The sequence below is a fragment of the Strongylocentrotus purpuratus genome, unplaced genomic scaffold (assembly GCF_000002235.5).
Source record: "Strongylocentrotus purpuratus isolate Spur 01 unplaced genomic scaffold, Spur_5.0 spur5_scaffold_11, whole genome shotgun sequence".
Classification (NCBI taxonomy): Eukaryota; Metazoa; Echinodermata; class Echinoidea; order Camarodonta; family Strongylocentrotidae; genus Strongylocentrotus; species Strongylocentrotus purpuratus.
This window is the reverse complement of record NW_022145596.1, coordinates 4,898,449-4,922,923: the sequence shown is the minus strand read 5'-3', so window position 1 is coordinate 4,922,923 and position 24,475 is coordinate 4,898,449. Positions and strand designations below refer to the sequence as shown.

Here is a 24,475-nt window from a genome sequence, read left to right as displayed (position 1 = left end):
AGTTCAAACATTGGTTTACCATGAAAATCCTTTGACCAACTGGAAAAAAAATCAAATTAATCCCTTGTATCTTCCAAACCTTATGGCCGATTGTTCAATGGAAACGACAGATTCATCTATCTACCCCACCCCCTTGTGTTCTTGTTCCTGTTAGTTGAACTTAAGTATGTTTTTTTTTTTAATTTGGCAAAAATTATGCCCCAAATCAAGCCATCTATCCATCAATTAAAAAAAAAATCTTCAACTTCTGAGGGGGGCACATCCCCTCTCAGACACCCCCTGCGTTCTTGTTCCTCGTTAATTGAATTTAACTGTTAAATGAATTTAAATGTTCCTGTTAGTTGAACTTAAGAATGTTTTCTTTTTAATTTGGCAAAAATTATATGACCCAAATCAAGCCATCTATCCATCAATTTGAAAAAAAATCTTCAACTTCTGAGGGGGGCACACCCCCTGCGTTAAACTGTTTTCTTTTTAATTTGGCAAAAAGTATGCCCAAAATCAAGCCATCTATCCATCATTTAAAAAAAAAAAATCTTCAACTTCTGAGGGGGGCACACCCCCTGCGTTATACTGTTTTCTTTTTAATTTGGCAAAAAAGTATGTCCAAAATCAAGCCATCTATCCATCATTTAAAAAAAAAAATCTTCAACTTCTGAGGGGGGCACCTTTTTAATTTGGCAAAAAGTATGCACCAAAGCGAGCCATCAATCCATCAATTCTAAACAAATCTTCAACTTCTGAGGGGGCACACCCCCCCCCCCCCTCAGACACCCCCTTCGTTCTATTGTTTTCTCTTAATTTGGCAAAAAGAATGCACCAAATTGAGCCATTTATGAATCAATTTAAAACAAATTCAACTTCGGAGGGGGGCACAACCCCCTCATGTTAGTTGAACTAAAGACTGTTTTCTTTTCAATTTGGCAAAAAGTATGCACCAAAGCGAGCCATTTAAGCATCAATTAAAAAACAAAAAACTTCTTAGGGGGCACATCCCCTCAGACACCCCACCCCCCCCCCCTCTGCGTGGCGCGCCCATTCGCCCCCTTACAAAATGTAACTTGTGCCCCCCCCCCATCCCCCTCAGACACCCCCTGCGTTCTCGTTCATGTTAGTTGAACTAAAGACTGTTTTCTTTTTAATTTGGCAAAAAGTATGCACCAAAGCGAGCCATTTAAGCATCAATTAAAAAAAAAAAAATTCTTAGGGGGCACATCCCCTCAGACACCCCCACCCCCTCCCCCTCTGCGTGGCGCGCCCATTCGCCCCCTAACAAAATGGAACTTGTGCCCCCCACCACATCCCCCTCAGACACCCCCTGCGTTCTCGTTCATGTTAGTTGAACTAAAGACTGTTTTCTTTTTAATTTGGCAAAAAGTATGCACCAAAGCGAGCCTTTTAAGCATCAATTAAAAAAAAAACTTCTTAGGGGGCACATCCCCTCAGACACCCCACCCCCACCCCCCCCCCCTCTGCGTGGCGCGCCCATTCGCCCCCTAACAAAATGGAACTTGTGCCCCCCACCACATCCCCCTCAGACACCCCCTGCGTTCTCGTTCATGTTAGTTGAACTAAAGACTGTTTTCTTTTTAATTTGGCAAAAAGTATGCACCAAAGCGAGCCTTTTAAGCATCAATTAAAAAAAAAAAACTTCTTAGGGGGCACATCCCCTCAGACACCCCCCACCCCCCCCCCCCTTTTGCGTGGCGCGCCCATTCGCCCCTAACAAAATGGAACTTGTGCCCCCCACGGTCTAATTAGGATTGACGCCCATGAATGTCGGCGGAGAAAATGTCGGCGGAGCAGCAATTGTCGGCGGAGCAAATGTCGGCGGAGAAATTGTCGGCGGAGCAAAAGTCGGCGGAGCAATTGTCGGCGGAGCATTTGACGTCGGAGCAAATGTCGCGGAGCAAATGTCGCGGAGCAATTGTCGCTTTTTGCGGAACATTAATTGTCATCGGAGTAATCGTCGCCGGAGTATGCATCGGGTTACCGTGGTGGTCGTGTGGTGAGTGCGAATGTGTGGCCCATTTGGTAGATCTACATATTAATTATTATATCGCAAAAAGGAATATTAAGTTTTTGAAGTATGGTCCATAGCGTACAAAATATGAGAAACAAACTCAGTGTCATAGAGTGTATATGGAGACCGGTCCGTATGTTTAAATGATTTTTGTTTGTTTGAAGTGTCGTTTATTGTTTTAACGTAGACCTAATACATTCAGTCCCGTGTATGCCAAAGAATGTGTGCTGCAACTGGTTTTGTAATAACTGGTTGATCATTTGATGTGTCCAAATAGCCTTAAATTGTTGTGATGTGTAAATGTGTCATATAGAAATCTATGCCTCTTTAAATTTGATATTTCATTAGATCTGGACTAGATCTACACTTGCCCCCCCCCCAACCAAAAAAGTGGGGGGGGGGGGGGGGGGGCAAAACGCATTTTTGCCCCCCCCCCAAGATGCCCCCCCCCCCTCCCAAAAAAAGAGGAAGAAATGCAGTAAAGGAGTAGATCTAAAGATGGTTTGTATTTTCAACCCCAAAGAACATAACAATAATAAAAAACAGAATTAAATCACATATAAAATTCCATTCAAAGAAAAGGAAAGTAAACAGGAATTCAATTTCCTTAACATTCCGCATGCCACCTATATTGGAGGTTTTTATAGCGATACGCGCATATCGTGGAAATATTGTGAGAGGATGGGAAAGCGTGTGTTTTTTGTTACAGGGGTGAGAAGACATATGAGCCCCTGAACGCTGGCGTACTGATGGGGGGGGGGGGGGGGGGTATTTATTATTTGATACCAGTGGTTTACAAATGTTGCTGAAATTACTTGATTTTTCTGTATTTTTTATCAATTTTTTTTGTAAGTCATATACCTTGTTATGCGTTTGTTGGAAAATTAGAAATTCCCAAATTTACAGTCGGGCGAAAAATATGCTTATTTTAGAAGCCTTCATGTCAGGGCCTGCAGAAACAGCTAGGCTCGGGGGCTCGAGCCCCCCTCTTTTTTTGAAAAAGTGTATTATAGAGAAAAAGAAAGAAAGAGTGAGAGAAACAATAAGTGACCTGCCAATGTCACAAATAAGGTATCAAAATATACTCATTTGACCATAATTAAATGCCTAAAACCTCAGAGCTTCCGGGGGCACTGCCCCTGGACCCCCACCAAGGGCCCTAAGGCAGGCCCCTGGATGCTCATCTGACCGTATACTAAAATCCCTTAGCTTCCGGACCACATCAATTGCCTTAAATAGGGCCCCTGGATGATCAAATTATTGTAATTAATACCTAAAACTCCTGAGCTTCAAGGGGCTCTGCCCCCTGGACTCTCTGCCAATTATTGACCTAACAGTGTCACAAATTAGGTATCTAAATATGCTTATCTGTCCGTAATTTAATGCCTAACAACCCTGAGATTCGGGGGGGGGGGGGGGGCTCAGCCCCTTGACCCCCTGCCGGGGCTTCCAAACGTGTTTGCTCATAACGCCACTGCCCCTGGAAGGTGAGCACCCTGGAACGTTTGCCTCCCCAATCCCAAACTGCTTCGGGCGCACCTGGTAGTATAGACAAAAAATAGAGGGAGAGTCGAGGGAACAGAGATAGAGAGAGATAGGAAGGTTTAAACAACAGTTTTAAGGGGGGAAAAGCAGGACTTGAATCTTTGGGAGCTCGGCCCCGGCCAGGACCTTTGCAAACATTTGAGCAGCACAGTAGGAAAACATAAACAGACAATATTCTTTTAAATATTTTGAAATTACATTGCTCAAATATACATGTACATGATGAAGATGATGACAATGATGATGATAATAATGATAATAATAAATATAATACAACAACAACAACAACAACAGAGATGCCAAGGTCAGACACTACCAGAGAGGAGAATAAATGCTAGTAAATTAGGCATTGCTGTTAAGTCCATGTTACAAAAATGTAGAAGTCCCTCTGGCCCTTTAATGTTGTGAATATTCCTTGATTGAATCACCACCAGAAGTTTTGGTAAATAATCTGGGGCCCGTTCCTAGAAACCGTCATAAGTCTAACTTCTTGACTATCCCATTGAAACGTGTGTTAATTCTAACACACGTTTCAATGGGATAGTCAAGAAGTTAAACTTCTGACGGTTTCTAGGAACGGGCCCCTGTCTGGCAGAAAGACGGTAGCTGTTTTTACTTCCTCTTATCGGACATTGTACATACATCTGCACTGCACCTCAACAGTACGACAATACACCTGACGGTGGCCTGTACTGCTAATGAAGAAGAAGAAGACTTCAACAAATTATTCTGTAATAGTACTGCAGAAATTGGTCATTATCACATATCAGATATATCAACTTTGAAGATGGAATCTTACATTATGCGAAGATAACTTAATGATTGTTTCATTGTCATATTCACACATTTTAGCCAAATGCTATTTACTTTTTTTTTTTTTTTTTTTTTTTTTTTTTTTTTCCCCCCAAACTTTTGATAACCATATTTGAATGTTGAGAAGCTGCTTTTTGTGTCATGCTGTTACCATAGAATTTTTTAAATGGTGCAACAGCATTTACAGATGGCAACCATATTCTAATTATCACAACAATTTTTGTTCTTAGACATGGAAGTTAAAACAGCAAGCTTCAGCATTGCAACGCAATGGGATGGAAGACCGGTGAATCATTCCACACCAGTCAGGCTTTCCATGTCAAAGTCTACAGATGGCACAGGAATTAATCTGGAAGTTGTGGCCCCATTCTACAATGACCCTGCACCTTCAGGTCCTGCTGGTAGTCCCCAATCTGGGCTCTGGGATTATGAAGGTAGGATTCTGTGCATAAAATTCCAATGAATGTTAATGATAATTAACTCTCCCACTTTAGGGGGATTTCCCCTAAATGTCTTGTTCTCCTGGTTGAGATCTATTTTCTCCTGCTGAAGCTGTGTGTTTTCCTGATGATACTGCAATGAATGACTGTGTAAGTGATGTACAGTTTATAAGGGGACTTCTATGCCAAATGGCATATAAAAGTGCACTTAGTTATGATGCGGCAATGAAGTACAGTTCAGTAATGGAAAATTCAACTACATTTAAACAAATTAGAAAGGATGCTGGAAAGTTGATGTTCAAGCCAAATGCATTTAAGATCAACTTATTTAGAAATATTTTGATCAAGGAAATCATTACATTAGAATTTCAAACACAATGAAAATAACAATACAAAAATAAAAAATAAACATATATATAATAATAACAATTATAATAGATTACATATATTCATATTCCATTTATCTTAGTCGTGGAAGCATTCTTCCTGGGATCAGATGAAAGATATTTGGAGGTGGAACTCTGCCCGTAAGTAAACATTTGCAAACAAGTTCAGTACTGCTTCAAGTTTTGGTGGGTATTAGCAGTTCTAGAAGGGTTTTTTTTGGAGGGGGGGGGGGGGTGGGAGAGGAGGCTCAATCTGCCAATCTTTCTCTCTGATTTGTCTGCTTTCCTTCAGATCGAGCAAGTTGCTGATAAGCGTGGATTTCCCTTTAAAGCCACCAATCAGATATCATGGCTCTTTCAAACCAATGAGAGGACGATTATCATGAGCTGATGACCAACATGTGATGCATCATGAATCAGAGAGGATTCTGGCAGAATACTTATATTCTAAGAATATTTCTCTTTTTATAAACTTTATGAAAACAGACACATTTTTGGCCGGGGGGGGGGGGGGGGGGGGGGGGAGGGGGGGGGGGGGGGGAGTTGGATGTCCCTTTGCCTACTGTGCCCCTGGATCCACCCCTGATCACTTTCACATGCATTCTATTCGAGAGAACCTGAGGTACACATGAATAGTACAATTCTGTTATATGCAAATGAGGAAAAACTAATGAAATATCAAAGCACATAAATCCAAATGAATTACGAACTGGTAACAATTGTTTGTAGACTTAAATTTAATAATCTTTTGTGGCTTGATACAATTTTATTGGGGGATTTACAATGATTAGGATGGACTATCCCATCACAGTAGAGGAGGAAAGTTTTAAAATTAGATTAAACTGTCTCATATTATGGGGAGCTATGTTCACCTACACAGGCCCTCTTCACACCCACAGAAAGTGTAATAACAGGAGATTAAAACGTTTCATTTCAGTAAAAACATGACAAATCTTCACTACATATGGCTATCAAGCATAATGCTGATACTTGTAGACCCTGTTAACTCTCACTCACAGAAACTATTCAAACATTTCATTGCATAGGAAGATCCTGTCCACCAATTTAGAACCTGTTCACACCCAAAGAAAAAAATTATATTTTAGCTGATTAAACCTGTCTCGTGTCATTCGCAGAGGAAAGTCTTCATTACTTGTCCTCCTACTCAAGCCCCATTCGCACCCAAAGAGCCCCACCCTCTCAATTATTCTCAATCTCTTGATCTTGCTTGGCCTCTCGCTAGAAAGAATCCTCAAAACATGGCACCTAATTAAGGGCTGTTTCCATGAGCACGAGGTTTCAAGAATAGCCCGCAACTTCTGATCCAGAGGAATTAGCCCAATCACAATTAGATTAATTAATTTGCAGTGAAGGTACATGTACAAATACAATTGATTAATCACCATTGCACTTTGAATGAGGTGATACCGGTACTTGTGAATGTTAAAAAGTGAGATCTCTTAATAAGTCTGTGTGAATCTGAAATTAAAGAATTATTCATCTGACTAAAATAAATAGTTTAATAAATGTTTTATACAAAGAATACTACTTATGGCAGGCTTAAACAATATCGCTATATAGGAATGGTTAAAGTAAGGAAGCAAAATACTTTGGCCAAATTAAAAGACATCAGAGTCTCTATGAAAGATTTATTGGAAAGAAAAGTGGAAGGTACGAGACCAAGAGGGAATCCAAGAAATTAACTGGGAGGGGAACATTAATTAAAAAATGGAGTGAAACAACACTGCAAGAGTGTACTGAGATGGCCCCATAACAGAAATGTGTGGAAAATGTTGTAATCAACCTACGAACTGGGAGAAGATGTCTTGATAGATAGATCTTTGGCTTACTAATATAATGTGTCGTTTTGGAAATGGCAAAATAGTAAAATATTTCTGTTAGATGTACTTTTTAAAATCAAGGTTATCAATAAGTTGGGCCGTATGGTAATGAAAAATTGTGGAGTCATTGCCTCTGGGAATTTGATATTTCCTTAGCTAGCCAATGGGAATAAGAAAATTCTGTAGTCAATTGTTGAAGGGTGACCCCGGCTATCTTTAGAGCCTTAAAGAATCCAAATATAGCTCTCGAAGACTTGGAAGATTCACAGCAGTGTGTACTAACAGACATCAATTTTAATTAAGTCTTTTGGGAAATGAAAGTAAATAATGAAATAACTTCAATCAGATTATGTGCATTTAATCACAAATGTAGCCCCAGCATAGCATGGTGGGCAATGGCACTGTGCCACATTTACTTGTACACTGTATTAGCAAATTTTGCAATAATCTTCTAATTAGCTTATTCTAGGATATTAGCTGTATTGGTATAAATTTAATTTGCTCTTGAAAGTGTGAACAAATTAGTACTGGTAATTGAAAGACATGGTTTTTGGCAAACAGCATTGGCATTCAAGGTTGTAGTGAAATAAGAGTTAACTTACACTATTATTCAAAATGTCTAAGATGAAGTACTTATTTATAAACATTTTGATCAAGGAAATCTTTGCATTAGAAATTTTAAACACTAGAAATAATACACATTTGACATGAATCTGATACTGATAAAACTAACCCTACACTTTCAATGCAAACCCTTAAAATACTGGAAAGTAGGACACATGAGAAAGAAGTAGGATAAATAATAAATTCCTCAAAATTTTCCCATATTACACCTGTTTTAATTAGTTTACATTGTTTGCCATTAAGGCATAATTGCATTTACAACACTTTTCCTTGTTTACAAAGCTTTGAATGGTCGAGCCCCAAACTATTTATCTGAATTATTATCTTTTAAATCACATCCCTATTCACATAACTTATATGCAGGACAAGCTGCTTCTAAAGGTACCTCACACAAAGACAAACAGGGATATTGATGTTCTTAATGTGTGTAATTACTTGGAAAGTTAGAAAATAACAAACAGGGTCAGTATCTACAAGAAGGTTACTTCTCGGGACGGCAATCATGGGCTTAAATGATAAATTGTTTCTAAATAATTGGAAAGTTTGGAAATAACAGTTAGTATTAGTCGTTTTTGATAATGTAAATGGGGCTTTATTGTCATTGACTGTTTATTTGTATGGAGAGTAGGCCTAATGGAGAGTTTGGAAACAACGAAACAGGGTCAAGAAGTTTTAAAACTTCTTCTCGTGATGGGCTGAACTGTGTTTTATTGATCAAACACAGCAAATAAGAGAATTGATCCATTAGTTACATGATGTGAAAGATCCTTGATGTTCTTAACTGTATCTACATGTCTGAGAGAAAAAGGAAATAGCAAACAGGATCACCCAATTACTTGGTGTGAATGACACTTTGATGAGAGTGTGGAAATAACAAACATATATTATTTTAATATCTTGATGTGAAGGGGCATTGTCAGTAGCCTTGGCTGTATTGAACAGTCAAGAGGGCAAGAGGGCATCAAGAGGGCTTTAAAAGGCTTTACTGCACATATTTCTTTGAATAGTCATGGAATACACTCATCAAGATTAACTTAAGTTCTTGATGTGAAAAGGGCATTGATAGGCTTTACTGCACATATTTGTTTGAATATAGTCATGGAATTCACTCATCAGAATTAATTTAAGTTTTTGGTGTGAAGGGGGCACCATTGGGCTTGACTGTGAATAATTGTTTGAGCAGTAAGGAAATAACTTGATTACCTGTGCTAGACTGCTCTCTGTCATCATGTATCATGCATGTAGGTGAATTTCCCATCAGGTAGCAGTTCGGGACAATGTTTAACTGTATAGGTTATATACAGGTTTGGCACAGGTTTCTGGATATTTCTCTTGATTTTTCTGATATTGATGTGAGATTTACTGAAAGTTATGAAGATAGAGATTTAAATCACACATGTAGTTCCCAAGTTAGCATACACTGTGCATGTTTCCAAGCAGAATAACATTTCTTTTTCAAACAAGAAAGAAATTTCCATGAAATTGTTGTTTTATTCATTCTTTATTCGCTTTGCTATGTATTAAAACAAGAGACTCCCACATTGTTTTGAACACATGGTATTTGTGGTGTATATGTGTATATGAGTTATGGTGTATGTGTTAATTAAAAGATAACTGTGGCAACCCAGTGTTTGCTCCATTAGGCAACCATAGTAAGGAAGGTAAGAAAGTCATGCTTATATTCTGTAAATGTTATCGTCGGTCATATACACCTGTTTATCAATTCAAATCACTAAATAAATGTTTTTTCTCTCAGCTTGAAGGTTTAATGCAACATTTTTCTAAACATCTCTGTTTTCTGCCACCCTAGTACAATCTTGAAGTGTCATTTTCCACTCCATGTCCCTCCCAGTTAGTTCTTGGTTTCCCTCTTGGTCCTGTACCTTCTACTTTTCCTTCCAATAAATCTTTCAAGAGACTCTGATGTCTTTATATGTGGCAAAAGTATTTTGCCTCTATTCTTTTAACCATTCCTATCAGGATATTTTCTTTAACCCCTGCCACATTATTTCTCTGTATTTTCCATTTATATGATTATATTCTTTGTTTCAGGCATGGTCAGCATCTGGTATTGCGTCTCAATGGAGTGAGGAATATTATTGAGGTGAGAAATTGAAAATTTTGAGAGAGAGTATTAAGGTACTATGTCCCATTTGCAGGCCAAAAAAATGAAAAAGTTAAATTCCAACTGCATTTGAAAGATAATAGTAATTTAGAACTTCCCTAAAAAAGGTGAGGCTTGAAAATATCTTCAAGTGGGAAAATAACGACTGTTAGTTGTCAAATCGACTTAAGGGCTATAGAGCCCAAAAGTAATAGTCTTGATTTTCAGACAATTGTACCGAATAGTCATACGTTTTATACTGCGCAAAGATTCAATCAGTTTAATCTTGGCCATCACAAGAAGTGGGTTATTGGTGTAGACAAATGCTCATGTACCCTTTACAACTCTTTTCATGTATGTTATTACCAAAGAAGAAAAAAAGGCAGTCAGTCACTCAATAGTGTCTGACAGTGAAGTCTAGCAAGTAAACGGGTTTCCTTGCATAATTTGAATATGAGGACACTGCTAACGTTTAAATTTCACAGATAGAACATACATGACATATTCATAATTCCTGCAAAGTTCTACAGAATTTGAGGTTGGCTGCGAAAGGGACATAGTACCTTTAACGGATCGCCATGAGAGGGGTATATCACAAGTGTTTACGATTCCAGTGGCTGTCTTTCCGATTAAATAAGTCCAATAGCATTACCGTAGTTCCATCATATGTTCCTGTTAGCATAGTTTTACTCTTCACCTTTCAATCTTATAGAAACAACAAAGTGTTGCAGCGGCGCACGAAACGTCGTGATCTTTTAGATCCCTTGTTTGCCATACATTGCGAGACAAACGCATATCACTAGCGACATTATTATCAAAACAATATCCATCAATCAGATATCTGGATTTTTGCTAACTGTCACTTTTTCAATTCCCCTGTAGGAGAAGACTGACATTTCGAATCTTTAGATGACAGGTTTATGTGGAAAGTATAGATTTGACAAAGGAAGATTCACAGGTTGTCTTCAGGAAAAGAATATAAAGAAAAGAAAATATAAACTAGCAATATCACTCACCGGTTTTGGGTATTTCCTGAAAAATTAAGCTCCCAATGATATCAGAATTTTCTAGAACAAGTTCCTCAGAGCAGTCAATTGGAAGTAGGCACTTTCTATATTCCTGTATCTTCCTTTGGGTGTATGTTCCTGCCTAGGATTATCCTGAAATCTACTTTTGCACTTGGTGCGGGTAGAACGCAAGCTTGACTAACGGTTTGGTTGGCGGAGTGAATCACCTCCGACTGATTCTTGGTCCCTCTTAGTAAGCGATGAAACACAGGAAGATCACTTGCCCGGGATTGAGGCAGGGAGCCTTCCCCCCTGATCAGAGAGAGAGAGAGAGAGAGAGACTGGCCTGCACAGGCATCCCTCTTGGCATGTGACAAGGTTAGATAGATACAGAAACAAGGCAGAGAGATATGAAAGGAGATAGAAAGAGAGAGAAAAGAAAAGAAAGAAAAGGAAATGGAGATAGAGATTTAGAGATAGGAGAGGAAACTGAAAGACAAGAAAGAGAGAAAGAAGATAAAGAAAGGGAGAAAAGGGAGGAAGGGATAGAGAGAAACATAGAGGGAAGGAGAGAGTAAAGGGGGAGAGAGGGGGAGAGAGAGAGAGAGAGAGAGAGAGAGAGACCAAGGGGGGGGGGGGACTTTGTGCATGAATCCCCCATGGCTTTTGACAACATGGACCAAGCATACACGTGACTACATTCCAAGTCATTTAAGGACACCCCTCATTAAGAGTTCACTTCCCTCACCTTCTGTTTAGAGAAAGAGACCCACCCTCTCTCTCTCTCTCTCTCTCTCTCTATCTCTCTCTCTGTCCTTAATACATTGAGAGCTGTAACCTATATTTGTAATCCCTTATAGCTCTTTCTTGGGTATCTTTTTTAGTGATAATTATGTACTATTTGTCCTGTATTCTCTCCATTTTCTGACCAGTTCTGTCAGTTGCACTCCGGCACACTCTGCCCTTGTGTTACAGAGATTCATTCTTGTTATAGAGGAAACTCTTTTAGGGTCATCTGGAGGAGAGAACTGTATTTGATCTTCTCCAGTCATCTTTTACATGAAATCACAAATTTAAAGCCCCACTGCACTATTTATAGCTACTTGCGCCCTCTAGAAAGCAAACAATGCCTCATCAGTGACTATTGGTCCCCCATGGTTCCCTTTTTCTTATGTTAATTGAAAGCTGATTTGATGAGATAACCATCTGTCAGTTACCATGCAGGGAGGTCTAATCCCTCCTGGCCAAACTAGTGCAGATAGGCTTTAAAGAATTTCTTTAAGAACTTAGTGAAAGGTGTATTGGAGACGCACATGAAGTAGAACCATACGTCGATCACCCTTCGACTATGGCATAAATATAGCTTATATGTAGGGCATATTTTGTGGGTCTTATGGAGCAGACTAAGAAGTTCCTTTACCCTTCCTGCGAATCAATCTGGTTTCCATATCTGCGGTTGTAGAGAGGACCAAGAATACCGCTGCATCACTGCCAAACTGGGGACGTGATGTGAAGGGTCCTGCGAACCTGTCAGGGATGATCCAACGTTCAATTTCCTGTATATGAAGAACACATTGTATAGATATCTGATTTAGATAGTCACAGAGTTACATGTAGGGGCTAGGGCCTGCTCACTATTTATATGAAAGGCATTCGATTTTGAGCGCTTTATTCAGTGTTTCGTTGGTTCTTCAAGAATCTTGAATCTTCAGAATCATGTAGATTTACTGCCCCCCCCCCCCCCAAAAAAAAGAGAAAAAATAAAGGGTTCTCTGAAGCTGTCTTGAGTGATCCAACATTCTATTTGATCTTGAATGTGAAGCACAGCTGTACAGAGTTTGGATTTAGCTGGTATCCCACTATAGCAAGACATACTGAAATCCTCTTAGTCTGCTCTTTCTACATCTTCTTTTCAACTTTGTTTTAAAGATTAAGATAAGAATAGTTTCAGGGATTTATTGTAAGCTCTAAATTTTAATGATTTAATTACATTAGATTGCAGCAATCTAAATTAGATGTAAAACACTTGGATTTCATTCATCTACCGGGTAATGAAAATTGCAAAACATTTTATAAGGGGGATCATACACTATTTGGGAAGATTTATGACTTTTTAAAATCTAGTGGTAGTTGTATATTTATGTATCTATTAAAGCATACTCAGATATTTGCAATTTTATGTGGGTTGATCCAAGCATAAACAAATTAATGTTTATTGTCTGGCATAGCAGTTAAAACAACTTTAGACTCTTACCGTCTTGCTGCAGCTATTTTGCACAGGTTCGTGTAAGAAATATATGTTCAGAGATAAAACAGGAACATTTTTTGTATTTCATGGACTGATGACACCATACCATGTGCACCCTGACTCTGCACATTTTCAGTTTCCTTGTCAATTTCCATGGCGATATGTAAATTCTTTAATCTCCAGATCGTACTCGCTCAGTCGGCCTCATGAGCTAGGGTGTCTTGATAGCAGTTTCGAAACATCTTGAAATTACGATGAGTCATATTTCCAGATATGTTTGTCGTGGAAAAAATGTCAGCTTCCTTCTCCCAGCTGAAAATACAGTTACCATGGCGATAAAGAGAGTTAATTGATTGAATTAATGCATTTCCTAGAATTCTGTTACAAATATGTAGAATTGAAGAAATGTACTTGCTCAGCAGTTGTACTTATTGAAGTACATTAGTAGAAATTTTGGAAAGGTATGTTTTTAGGGAGAGAGTAGAGCTTTTTCATTGAATTAATGCATTTTCCAGTACTGATACTCTACAAGTGAAGAAACATGCTTCATGTTATAGAACTAATGCATTATGGTGATTAAAATAGGAACCCTTTAGAGAAAAAGTGTAGCCATTTTGAATTATTATGAGGACATGATATGTTGCACTATAGTCTTGCAAAGGAACTAATCAATTTTCCAAAAGGATGTCAGTTGGAAATAAAGTTACTGATTAGAGTTAATTGATTGGACTGATGTAACTGCTTAATTAGTAGTTGGATACAATCTGTATGTATGTGTCATTGAGTACCCTTTAAAGAGAGAATGTAGCCATTTTGAAAGTCCAGGTATTTGAGGAATAGGGGAAGACATTCACAGGGTTATACAATTGAAAACTTTTGGCTATTTTAAAGTTTTTAATTTATATGTTAAGTAACAGGGTACTGAGGTAAAAAAAAGAAACTTTGATAATTTTAGGTGAAAGGAACTCTTTGTACTTTACATATATCTTTAATGTTCATTTTAGTGTTATGCACATCAGAGCTCTACATGTTGACCTTTCTGTGCAACAAGTAAAAAGAAAAGCTTCACTTGTCATCTTTCCTGTTGCTATATATGTGATAGATCTCAAGGAAGAGGAATAGGGGAAAATGAAGAGAATAATTGAGGAAATGGGGGAACATATTCACAGGAACCTAGACAGACTTAATTTTTTTATGAGGAAACATGAAAGATGAAGGATGGGTACAGAGAAGGGTGAAAGAGATGGAGAGAAATATGAAAGGGTAGAGAGAGGAGGGTAAGAGAGAGAGAGAGAGAGAGAGAGAGAGAGAGAGAGAGAGAGAGGGGGGGGGGGGGGAGAGAGAGAGAGAATGAGAGTGAGAGAGAGAGATAGACTATGATTGAGCAGTGCACATTGATATATCACCAAAACTACCTTGGTTGTTTTCTCACAGAGGTGAGTTTCTCACATTTGAAAATCCATTTTCACTAAACATAGATTTAGAGAAAAATCATACATCTAATTTAAGTTTCATTAAAATGTGAAAAATACTATTGTGAAGCTTAATGAGACAAAGTAAGTAAAGTCTTTAGAAGCATATTTTATCATATGCGGAAGTGCATGAATGATTAGAGTGTGCTAGGAATTAAGGAGGTTGGCCTTGGTATAATGCCTTTTGAAAAACAAAATTAACTCCTGCTGATATTCAACTCACAACAGGATATGATGTCTTTGCATGTGTATCTCAGACTAAAGATAGCTCCCTGAACTCACCTCTCTTTTAGACTCATACATGCCTGCATTGCCACTTCAGATGCCCATATGTTGTGTTTTTCTTACACTTTTTATTAATTTTTACCAGCTAAGATTTTTTTTTAGGTAGAGGCAGTAATTTAAATTCTATGAAACCCCACCCCTTACCCCAATGCACCCCTTTCCTTACTCCCTTCCTTCAAAACGTTATTAATACGGTATACAATTTATCATTTGTCAAAAGGATCCTGATTGATTTGATATCTTATAGATTATAAGACTTTGATGGTAATGTATTAGTCAGGTGAACATGTACACTTAAAGCTTAATTGTGCTTCATATTTTATTGTGTTGTAGTACAGAAATCTCATGTAAGAAAGTCATGATGCTACAATGTCATTACAAAAATCTTAATTTTATAAACATATTTATTGTTAAAATCAGCTTTGAAGGCTCATGATTAAAATCTGATATGTATTATGTATTACATACATATATTTTATTAGAAATACAAGTCTGTCTACATAATTGATAATGTTTATTAAGATGTGACATAGATGTAACTGCTCAGTAATACATTTATATGGGTATAAGCACTTAATAATCTGTACATGTACCTGCATGTATACTGTTTGAAATGATGTTTTTGTATGAGTCGGGTGATTGTGAGGTCAGATTTCTCACATCCCTTCTCTCTCTCTCATCCTTGCTCCTAATTGTCACACACAGGAAGGGCTTCCCCTGGAGTTCTTGGCTAGCATCCAGGAGGACCGGTCTTCATGGAAGGGGTCAGCCATCGTACCTCTGGAGTACCTGCCTCCCGGTCTGAGAGGCTTCAATGCCTATGCAATCCACGGGACGGGGGAGCAGAGGGAGTACCAGGCTCTGTACCCGGCGGAGAGGGGCAAGCATGATCAACCGGACTTGTGAGTTTCCTTGGGAGGTGTCATGGGGATGGAGTAGGGGAGGGGGACGGTAGCCTGAGTAGGAATCAATTATATATCATACATTTTCAATGGAAGGGAGGGGGAATGGGGAGAGGGGGAGGGAGCTAGGAGAGGGGAGAGGAGGACACTTAAGAAGGGAATGAATGAGATTGCTTAGTGAGGGAATGGTATTGGAAGAGGTACAGGTAGGGAATGGGAGGGGTAGGAATGGTGTAATGGGATTCCAGATGAAGGGGACAGGGGCTATACAAGCAGTTGTCAGTGGATGGGGAGAGGAAGGGCAGGGCAGGGCAGGGGGTGGTAATGTAGCTACCAATGACAGTCAGGGGTACTTGGTGTTGGGGTGTGATTGTCATCAGCTTATGATGCAGTGCGATATAGCTCAAAGTATACTTTCCCTCTTTGCATTAACCAAATACAAGATGGAATGGAGGCACAATGACTAGCTATGACAAAATCCCAAAAGGAGGAAATCGAGAGGGGAACTTTAAAAACTAACCGCAGGGTTTCACCTTTCTACTGTTACTTTTGGAAGGAAATCAGCAGTGCTTGAAAAGATAAAAATCTATAGATAGATTGTGGTAGCCTCACTGCCACAGAAAGGGGTAATGTGAAGGGGTGGAAACGGAAGTTGACAAAGGGGCACTCTTACATTTACATCCTACCCCTCCCTGTGATCTCTAACCCCTAGTCTATGTCTGCAGACCCTATATGAATGTGTTTTTTTTGCAGTACATACAAATTTGATTTCTTTTTTTTAAATATTTTTATTTCTCATATAAACAAGTGATTGTTGATAGTCCTTAAATTGTAAGGAGAGTCCAAATTGGGCTTTTCATTCAGTGCACTGCTGCTCAGATAAAATTTACCTTCCCCTTTTAATTTATGGGGGGGGGGGGGGAAAGACTACTGGTAAGTGTATTACTTATTCATCCACATGTTTGGATGCTTTGCCACAGTTTGAATTTCTGCCATTGATGGCCATTCAATAATTTCTTTGCTTTCATAGAAGTTTATACATGTAGGTGTTGCTTTCCTAGTTAGAAAGGAGGGAAGGAGATATAGGCCTGTCTTCATCAACGCGAGATTGCCAAATAGCCCGCTCATTTTGATTTGGGAAATAATCCCGAAGTTACAAATGGCGTCTTCATCAGCTCGAGACTTGACCTCAAAACTTGAAACTCAAGCTTGAGAAATTAGCTTAAGATATTGTGCTCAGCATTTACACATAGTGTGAGTCTTCAGGCTGGTGACGACGCACCAGACAAATAGCGAGATATTTGGCAATCTCGAGCTGATGAGGACAGGCCTATATACTTTGATTTAAAACGATATGCTCCGGCCATGTGGTACGGTACTAAGGGGATCGAGGTTGAGGAGGGGATCAAGAGGGGGAACATTCTAAAGTGACAGCTTCCCTCTGGTGTTTTTGTGGATTTGAGATACAAGCCACAGGACAGGTGTTGACTAGTGTGGTAGAAAACAAAAAGGAATTTGAGCCAAAAACAATTTAGCCTTGGAAAACTCCCCAAATTATGGCATGTTTAATAAACTTCTTTCGAGGTATTGAAAATTATAGTGAGTTCATATATGTATGTAGAGGTGTCGTAGACGAATGGTCTAATAACTCGACTGGGAATGCAAAGGATGTGGGATAGATCCCTGACATAGCACTTATGTCCTTGAGCAAGGTATACTGCTCCTCTCCATCCTAGGTGTTAAATGGACACCTGCTAGGATGTGAAAGTTAATGTGGTTGGATTAGCATGTGCATGAGCATAAGCATGTGCATGAACATAAGCATGTGAGCACCCGTAAAAAGGCGACTGGCTGGAATATGCTCCCCAAAGGAATGAAGAGTGTGCACTGTAACGTACATGCAGAATCGAAACAGAATCCAGTGACGGGGTATTCATACTGTAAGCACATCGTCTTGTTTTTCCCCAGAATGTAGGTGTACATGATTATCGTCCTGCGGTTTGAGATTTACGACTAACGGGTCTCACATAATGCACATACAATCAACCAACTTCAAGAACTCTACCTCTAGGGATGAGGGAATATTTAACAAAAATGTCTTAATTCTCCCGAAGCAAACCAAGGCATATGCTCCACCAGTCCTTGATAGGATGGTGTCCCAGCAGATTAGAAAAACACATTTACACTTAAGTGAAGAATCAAGTCTGAATAAAGTCTGAATCATATGCTCATATTTATCAGCCGAATGTTAAAATGTGCCAAAATTTATTTGTCCTCTACCACCCTTAAGCCATTTTAATTCCTGTAAGTGAATAATGGCCCTAAAGTTAATTTCTCTATAGAGGTCTCATTTTGAATGAGAGTTGTATGTAGAGACATGCTGTGGTTTTTATGCATCTAGAATAATACATGCTTACATTTGTCAGCACAATTTGTCAGCACAATCTTTCCATATTACCAGCATGAAAAGGGGTTGAAATGGCCTCATGCATGCCCTCTTCCCTCCCCTTTCAGCCATTCCGGTTGGCCTATAATTCTATTAGTTAGTAACCCATTTTGGAGTAGAGGGACACCTAGAGGCACGATGTGGTTTATATAAAATGGGAGTAATATGCTGACATGTTCAATGATATCTTTGTTTTAAAGGGTGAGTTGGGAATTGCTCCTAGGCCTGCCTCAATCTTTCCCTCCCTCCTTTTGATCACATTTACTATCCCATCATAGCAACTCCACTGCCCTTTAATTGCTTTCTAGAGGAACTCTTGTGGATGAGGGGTACACAGGAGGCAAGATAGTTTATATGGTCGCATTCAACCCCCTAATGTTTCCTTTTGGGATGGGATATGAAATTACCCCCCCCCCCCCCCCCCCCCCCACACACCCCAGTGACCCCACCTTTGCCCCTTTCACTATTCCCATTGTCCTTCCTTTTTAGATGAATTCCTTTTGGATGAGAGGTATACCAAGATGCACAAGGTGGTTTTGAAGTGGTGTTAGGATAATGTGAACTAATTATTTCAATACCATTATATGAGGAGGGGTGGTAAATTGCCCCTGTCTCTCTACCCCTAATTTCCACCTGTACCCCTCTATCAATCGCCTCCTCCCCTCTAATCCCCTACTTCAACTGCCCTTTAAGGCTTTTTGAGAGGATCTCTTTCGAGATGAGAAATACACCCAGAGGCACGATGTGGTTTTGAGGCAGGTGTATGGGTAATGTCAACCGCTTCCTTTAACCTGACAGGGTGTATTGTTGAAGATATCAGAAGAACCAGTCACGTCTCAACTATTTGAGAGCACAAGGGCCCCCTCATGGGCTACATTATGGCAAAATCAAGGTACATATTGAACACCTGAAAGATTAGGATCTGTGCTTTCACCATTTGAATCATCGCAAGTGAAAGTTGGATATACAGACTTTATGAAGTACGTGTTCCAATCGTTATTGAGCAGCACCCTCAAAATGCAATAAGAATTTGCAACACTATTTGTTAAGAAAATTCAAACATATAAAATGTTAATGACAAGGATCTGAATAGTAAGCAAATATTTATAGACTACGAGGGTAATGGTGCAAACTATCATCACCGAGGCGATGATAGTTTATATCCATTGCCCGAGTAAAGGAGGTTAATATTTGTTTTATATCCCACATCGGCAATAAGGTCTATTTAAAGTGAATTTTACATAATAATAAGAACTGATTCTGCAGACAGTTTAGCTTCAGCTAGATTGTACAAAGCGCAACATGCATACATGTAATACAGTCGATGCGCGCTCATTTGACATTGACATTGACTTTGACATTTCACATAACCTACTTTGCTATGCGTATTCAATGGGCAAGGGTGGGGAAGTGGGGTAGCAGCAAAAAATTACTTTACAATAAGTACTATCTCAGGTCGATAGTACTTATCTATACATTTTTCGTGCTCTGTACAATCGCAATGCAAACAACTATACATGAGGGATATAATGTTATATATGATAAAGAAAATCTAAATTTTAAGGGATTTCATGCTTCGATCCTTGGAAAAGGAAAAGCTAAATCGGTCTACAATTTCTAGCAAACTCCTCTTACTACCTGGTATAGTTCAATGCACTAAAATTCTGGTTCTTATCATTCTTATCATTAATTAGAATCTAAATCAGGAAGTGATATTTGTTTAGATTTTTGTATCTTATACAACTGCCAATTCTTTAAAAATTAGATCACGGGACGATTTTTAGCGTGCGGTGGGCTTTATATACCGGTACTGTAAAACCAGGAGCTTTTGAGGAATCAAAATTCCATGACTCTTCTCCCGTTTATGGGTTTGAAACTGTAGATAAGTTTCTTGCTATTAAAGATAGTTTATAGTTCTTGCTTGGTTTGGAATCTACGACTTTTCCATCTCCAGTCAAGTCTTCAATAATTTTTTTCCTCACCATGCAAGGCCAGATTGCATTTTGGGTGTTGATAGTGATTAATTAACACCATATTTGATAAGATACAGACAGGGGTAGGATTATTTGAAGTCTGAAGGCTATAGATTAAATGAGGATATTAACATTGCCTTCACAAGATGTCACGGGTGAAGTGAGATTAGTTCATCCCCTAATATAGTCTGACATGTTATCAGCGATCTTGTAATAGCATCATTGCCTTTTTTTAATACTGATTAAGTGATATGAGATATTACAGTTTATGGCCCATTTTAATCAAACATTTTTGTTTTTATACAGTAGGATTATGGTTGCACCATGTGAAAGAAAGAGGGAAGGATTGGGGAGTCCTGAAAAGAACTGTTGGTAGTCTTGAAAAAGAATGTTGGTAATCTTTCTTGAGCTTATAGTTCGAAAGAGAACTATAGCGCCGGTTGGTTAGTGGAGTGGTTTGACGTTTCGAACAGGTTGGCATCACCATGCAAGCCGATACTTATAAGCAGCATTTTTGTTTTTGTGACAAATTTGAGTGATTGCAATTTTTCAGTATCCATTGTTTTTTTAAATGATGCAGAGGAACTATTACAAATAAAAGGAGACATTCAAACTAAATCAATTAAATCTTTTCCGAGTAGAGTGAACCAAGAATCTTTAATGTAAATTTTATGCATTCTTTTGCCACTTGTAGGTGCATGTATATGCAAGTGTTTAAGAGTAATGATGAAATAATTGACTTGGAGGGAGAAGAGTGAAGTTATACATGTACATGCTACTGTTTTGCATGGTATAAGGTCCTTATGTTATTAGCAAATTACATATTTTATTGCAGTTTATTGTCCTTTTCTATGATTTTAAACACATTAATATTTTCCAGTTTCAAAATTTGAAGCCCTCGTTTAGTACATTGTAAATAGAAATCTCGCTATCCTTTATGGCACAGTCACACGGCCACTTACGGTAGCTGCGGATGCTTACGGATAAAAGTCCGTAAGCATCCGCAAGGATCCGTATCATCCGTAAGCATCCGTATCCATCCGTAATTCGATCCGCAGACATACGCAGATCCGCAGCGGAATTTTGAAAATCTCAAAATTTTGCTGCGGATGAAATATACGTAAGCATCCGCAGAATATACGTTATCCATACGTAAAATACGTAACTCATACGTAAGATACGTAAACTCATCCGCAGGATACGTTAGATACGTAACTGATCCGCACACTTTGTCGGGTGTGCGGATGCCTGCGGATACATAGGGGTACGTAAACACTATTACGTAGGAGTTACGTATGTTTAACGTATTTTTGACATATATATTGCGGATCTTACGATAGGACTTGCGGTAATTGCGTATGCTTGCGGATGGGATACGAATATTACGGATGGGATACGGATGTTACGGATTGGATATGTATGTTACGGTTGAGATACGGATAATATGCGGAATTTTTACCTATGTCTTCTTTCATTTCGGCGGATGTCGCCCATGCCAAATGGTCTTCACTTGGGTATGCAACCCTGGATGCTGCCAGCATCCTCATCATTGTCAGTTCTTCAACTGTAGACTTTCACAGGTCACTCAAGATGGAGAGAGAACGCCGCCTTGTGTTGCTGGATTGTTTGATGGCCATCCAACACAATCAGATGCAGATGAAGATCCTGATGGCCAAGATGCAAGCCATCCTTGAAAGGAGAAAAGAGAGGATGTGTTGGGTTCGTCACTGGATCACATTGCGACCACACCAGGGTGCCTATGGTAACCTGATGCACCTGCTACGCAATAAGGATGTTCAGGGCTTCCGCAACTTCACCCGCATCACACCTGCCATGTTTGCCGAAATGGTCACCCGCCTCACTCCTCGCTTACAGAAGTATGATACCTGGTACAGGAAGGCCCTTCCAGTAGGCTTGAAGGTCGCCATCACCATGCGCTACCTTGCCAGTGGGGACTCCTACCACAGCCTGATGTACCTATTCTATGTACCCCACAACACCATCTCACTCTTGGTGTTGGACGTGTGTCAGGCCATCTACGCTGAGTATGGCGAGGAGACCATCAGCAACCCATCTACTCCAGAGGGGTGGAAGGGCATTGCCCAGACCTTCTCCGACCGGTGGAACTTCCACCATTGCCTGGGAGCCTTAGATGGCAAGCACATCCGCATCAAGGCACCCGCGAACTGTGGCTCCCAGTTCTACAACTATAAGGGGTACAACTCGATTGTACTCCTTGCCCTGGTTGATGGCAACTACAAGTTCCGGTGGGTGGAGGTGGGAGCAGGTGGTGCGAGTTCTGATGCCCAGATTTGGAACATGTGCAGTCTGAAAGAGGCAATTGACGATGAGAACATTGGAATACCACCAGATGAGCCACTGCCTCATGACGATCGAGACATCCCTTATTTCGTGATTGCTGACGCTGCATTTGCACTACGCACCACCCTGATGAAGCCTTTTGGTGCCAAGCCACTGACCATGGAGGAGAGGATATTTAACTATAGACTTTCCAGAGCCAGGAGATGTGTGGAGAATGCCTTTGGCATTCTTGCAAACAGATTCCGGTGTCTTCTGAGTGCTATGGCACAGGTGCCTTCCACAGTGGAGACCATCGTCCTCGCCTGCCTGTGCATCCACAACCTCCTGAGAGACCAGGCATCCGCTGAGCAGAATGGCATGATGGACAGAGAGGACGACCAGCACAACATCATCCCGGGTGCATGGAGAGAGGGGGGCGTGCTGGATGACATGCAACAGAGGCTTGCTGGCAACTACACCACCAAGATTGCCAAGCGCCAGCGCCTGTACCTCAAGCATTACTACAATGGCACCGCCGGAGCAGTTCCCTGGCAGCAGCGCATGGCCTAAGCAGTTGGCCAAACATAACAAACAGACAAATCATGCAACTCTTGATGCTTAAATTTGACAACAAAAAAAATGAACAAGGTAACGAAAGGATGTAAATTTATTTATAAAATCTGTGTTGAGAAAATCTTTAAAACTCCTATTTCACAAAACAAATGGAGGAACATTGTTTCAAAACCAATTGTTACTTGGGACAAAATTTATATGATTCCTTTTAAATGTTCTTTATCAAGAAAACTTAGATATGTACAATATAAAATTCTTCATAATATCCTTGGTGTTAACAAGTATCTGAAAACTGTTGGTATATTAAATTTGTGTTCTTTTTGTTCAAAACACTCTGAAACTATTGCCCATTTATTTTGGGAAAGCCCCTTCAATCGTCGATTTTTAGATGATTTTGAAAAATACACTCTCAAAAGTGAAATAATGTTATCTTGTAATGATTTTGTATTTGGCATACCAGGTGGAAATTATTCTTCTTTTAATTTTGATATTTTATATGCTAAATATTATATATTTTCAACTAGGTGTTTAAATGGTTATTTATCGTTTTCATAATTTAAAAAGAAATTAAAATATCAGCATGAGATAGAACGCGTTATGAACACGCAACGAAATAAGTGTATTGTACATCTTGATGGGTCGAGGCACATCGAGCTTATTTAAATTTTGTTTTGCTATATTTTGTTTTCTATACATGTATAATATATCCAAAAAGATGGAGAAGAAACTGTTGAATAACTGGAACTAGATCTCAGACTTGATGAAATGCGACTGAAGCAAGCTCCGATCCACGTGGGTTTATATGCGGATGGTGCGGACGCCAGAGGAAGCCGACATGCGCAGACACGAGCGTAACTTATCCGTATCGTCCGTAAGTCATCCGTATCGTCCGTAAGTCATCCGTATCGTCCGTAAGTCATCCGTAAAATCCGTAAGTCATCCGTAAGTCGTCAGTAACATGTGTCAGCGGGTTGGCAGCGGATGGGTTCATCCGCAGGTTTTACCCGTAACATCCGTAATTCATACGTAACATCCGTAACTAATCCGTATCGTCCGCAGAATATAGGTAACTTTTGCTCAAATTTCCGTATTGGGGTTAAAAATTACGCATTTTCATTATCCAAATATACGCAGGCATCCGCAGGTCCGTAACATGGCCGTGTGACTGTAGCATTATTTATTCATCTTATCAAGTATCAGATTTTCAAATGAATTGATAGATCAATAATACTTTTTTTTTTGCTTTTTCAATCTTCCAGCCACAGACTAGAATACTTCAAGGAGATATCATGGGATGGCATCGTTGATGTATCGACTCTACCAGTAGCAACATCCGTTTGGAAGTGAGAGAACTTGACATATCCTTGAATTTTCATCCATCAACTTTAATAAGATGGAACGAGTTACCAAGTTACACTGTCAACACTCTCAGCACCATTTACTATACGAGGGTGGCAGGCGCGGATCCACGGGCCCAATTCTATCGGCCCGG

At 39.5% G+C, this 24,475-nt stretch overlaps 1 protein-coding gene across 1 annotated transcript; it reads left to right on the top strand.

Annotated features, from left to right (window-relative positions):
• Window positions 1–1,858: 1,858 nt before the first annotated feature.
• On the top strand, window positions 1,859–24,432 carry LOC100889351 (UPF0462 protein C4orf33 homolog). Its single transcript, XM_030980448.1, has 6 exons — window positions 1,859–2,008; window positions 4,612–4,815; window positions 5,291–5,348; window positions 9,725–9,776; window positions 15,494–15,690; window positions 24,243–24,432. Exons 1-6 carry the CDS (start codon window positions 1,900–1,902, stop codon window positions 24,328–24,330), a joined length of 708 nt encoding a protein of 235 aa, XP_030836308.1. The 5' UTR covers window positions 1,859–1,899; the 3' UTR covers window positions 24,331–24,432.
• The last annotated feature ends 43 nt before the right edge of the window (window positions 24,433–24,475 follow it).

Excerpts from the sequence above, each read along its gene's own strand:
- LOC100889351 (XM_030980448.1), top strand. The coding sequence starts at position 1,900 with ATGTCGCGGAGCAAATGTCGCGGAGCAATTGTCGCTTTTTGCGGAACA. Across the intron at positions 5,349-9,724 it reads TTGGAGGTGGAACTCTGCCC|GCATGGTCAGCATCTGGTAT; the intron begins GTAAGTAAACAT and ends TCTTTGTTTCAG. Across the intron at positions 9,777-15,493 it reads GAGTGAGGAATATTATTGAG|GAAGGGCTTCCCCTGGAGTT; the intron begins GTGAGAAATTGA and ends TGTCACACACAG.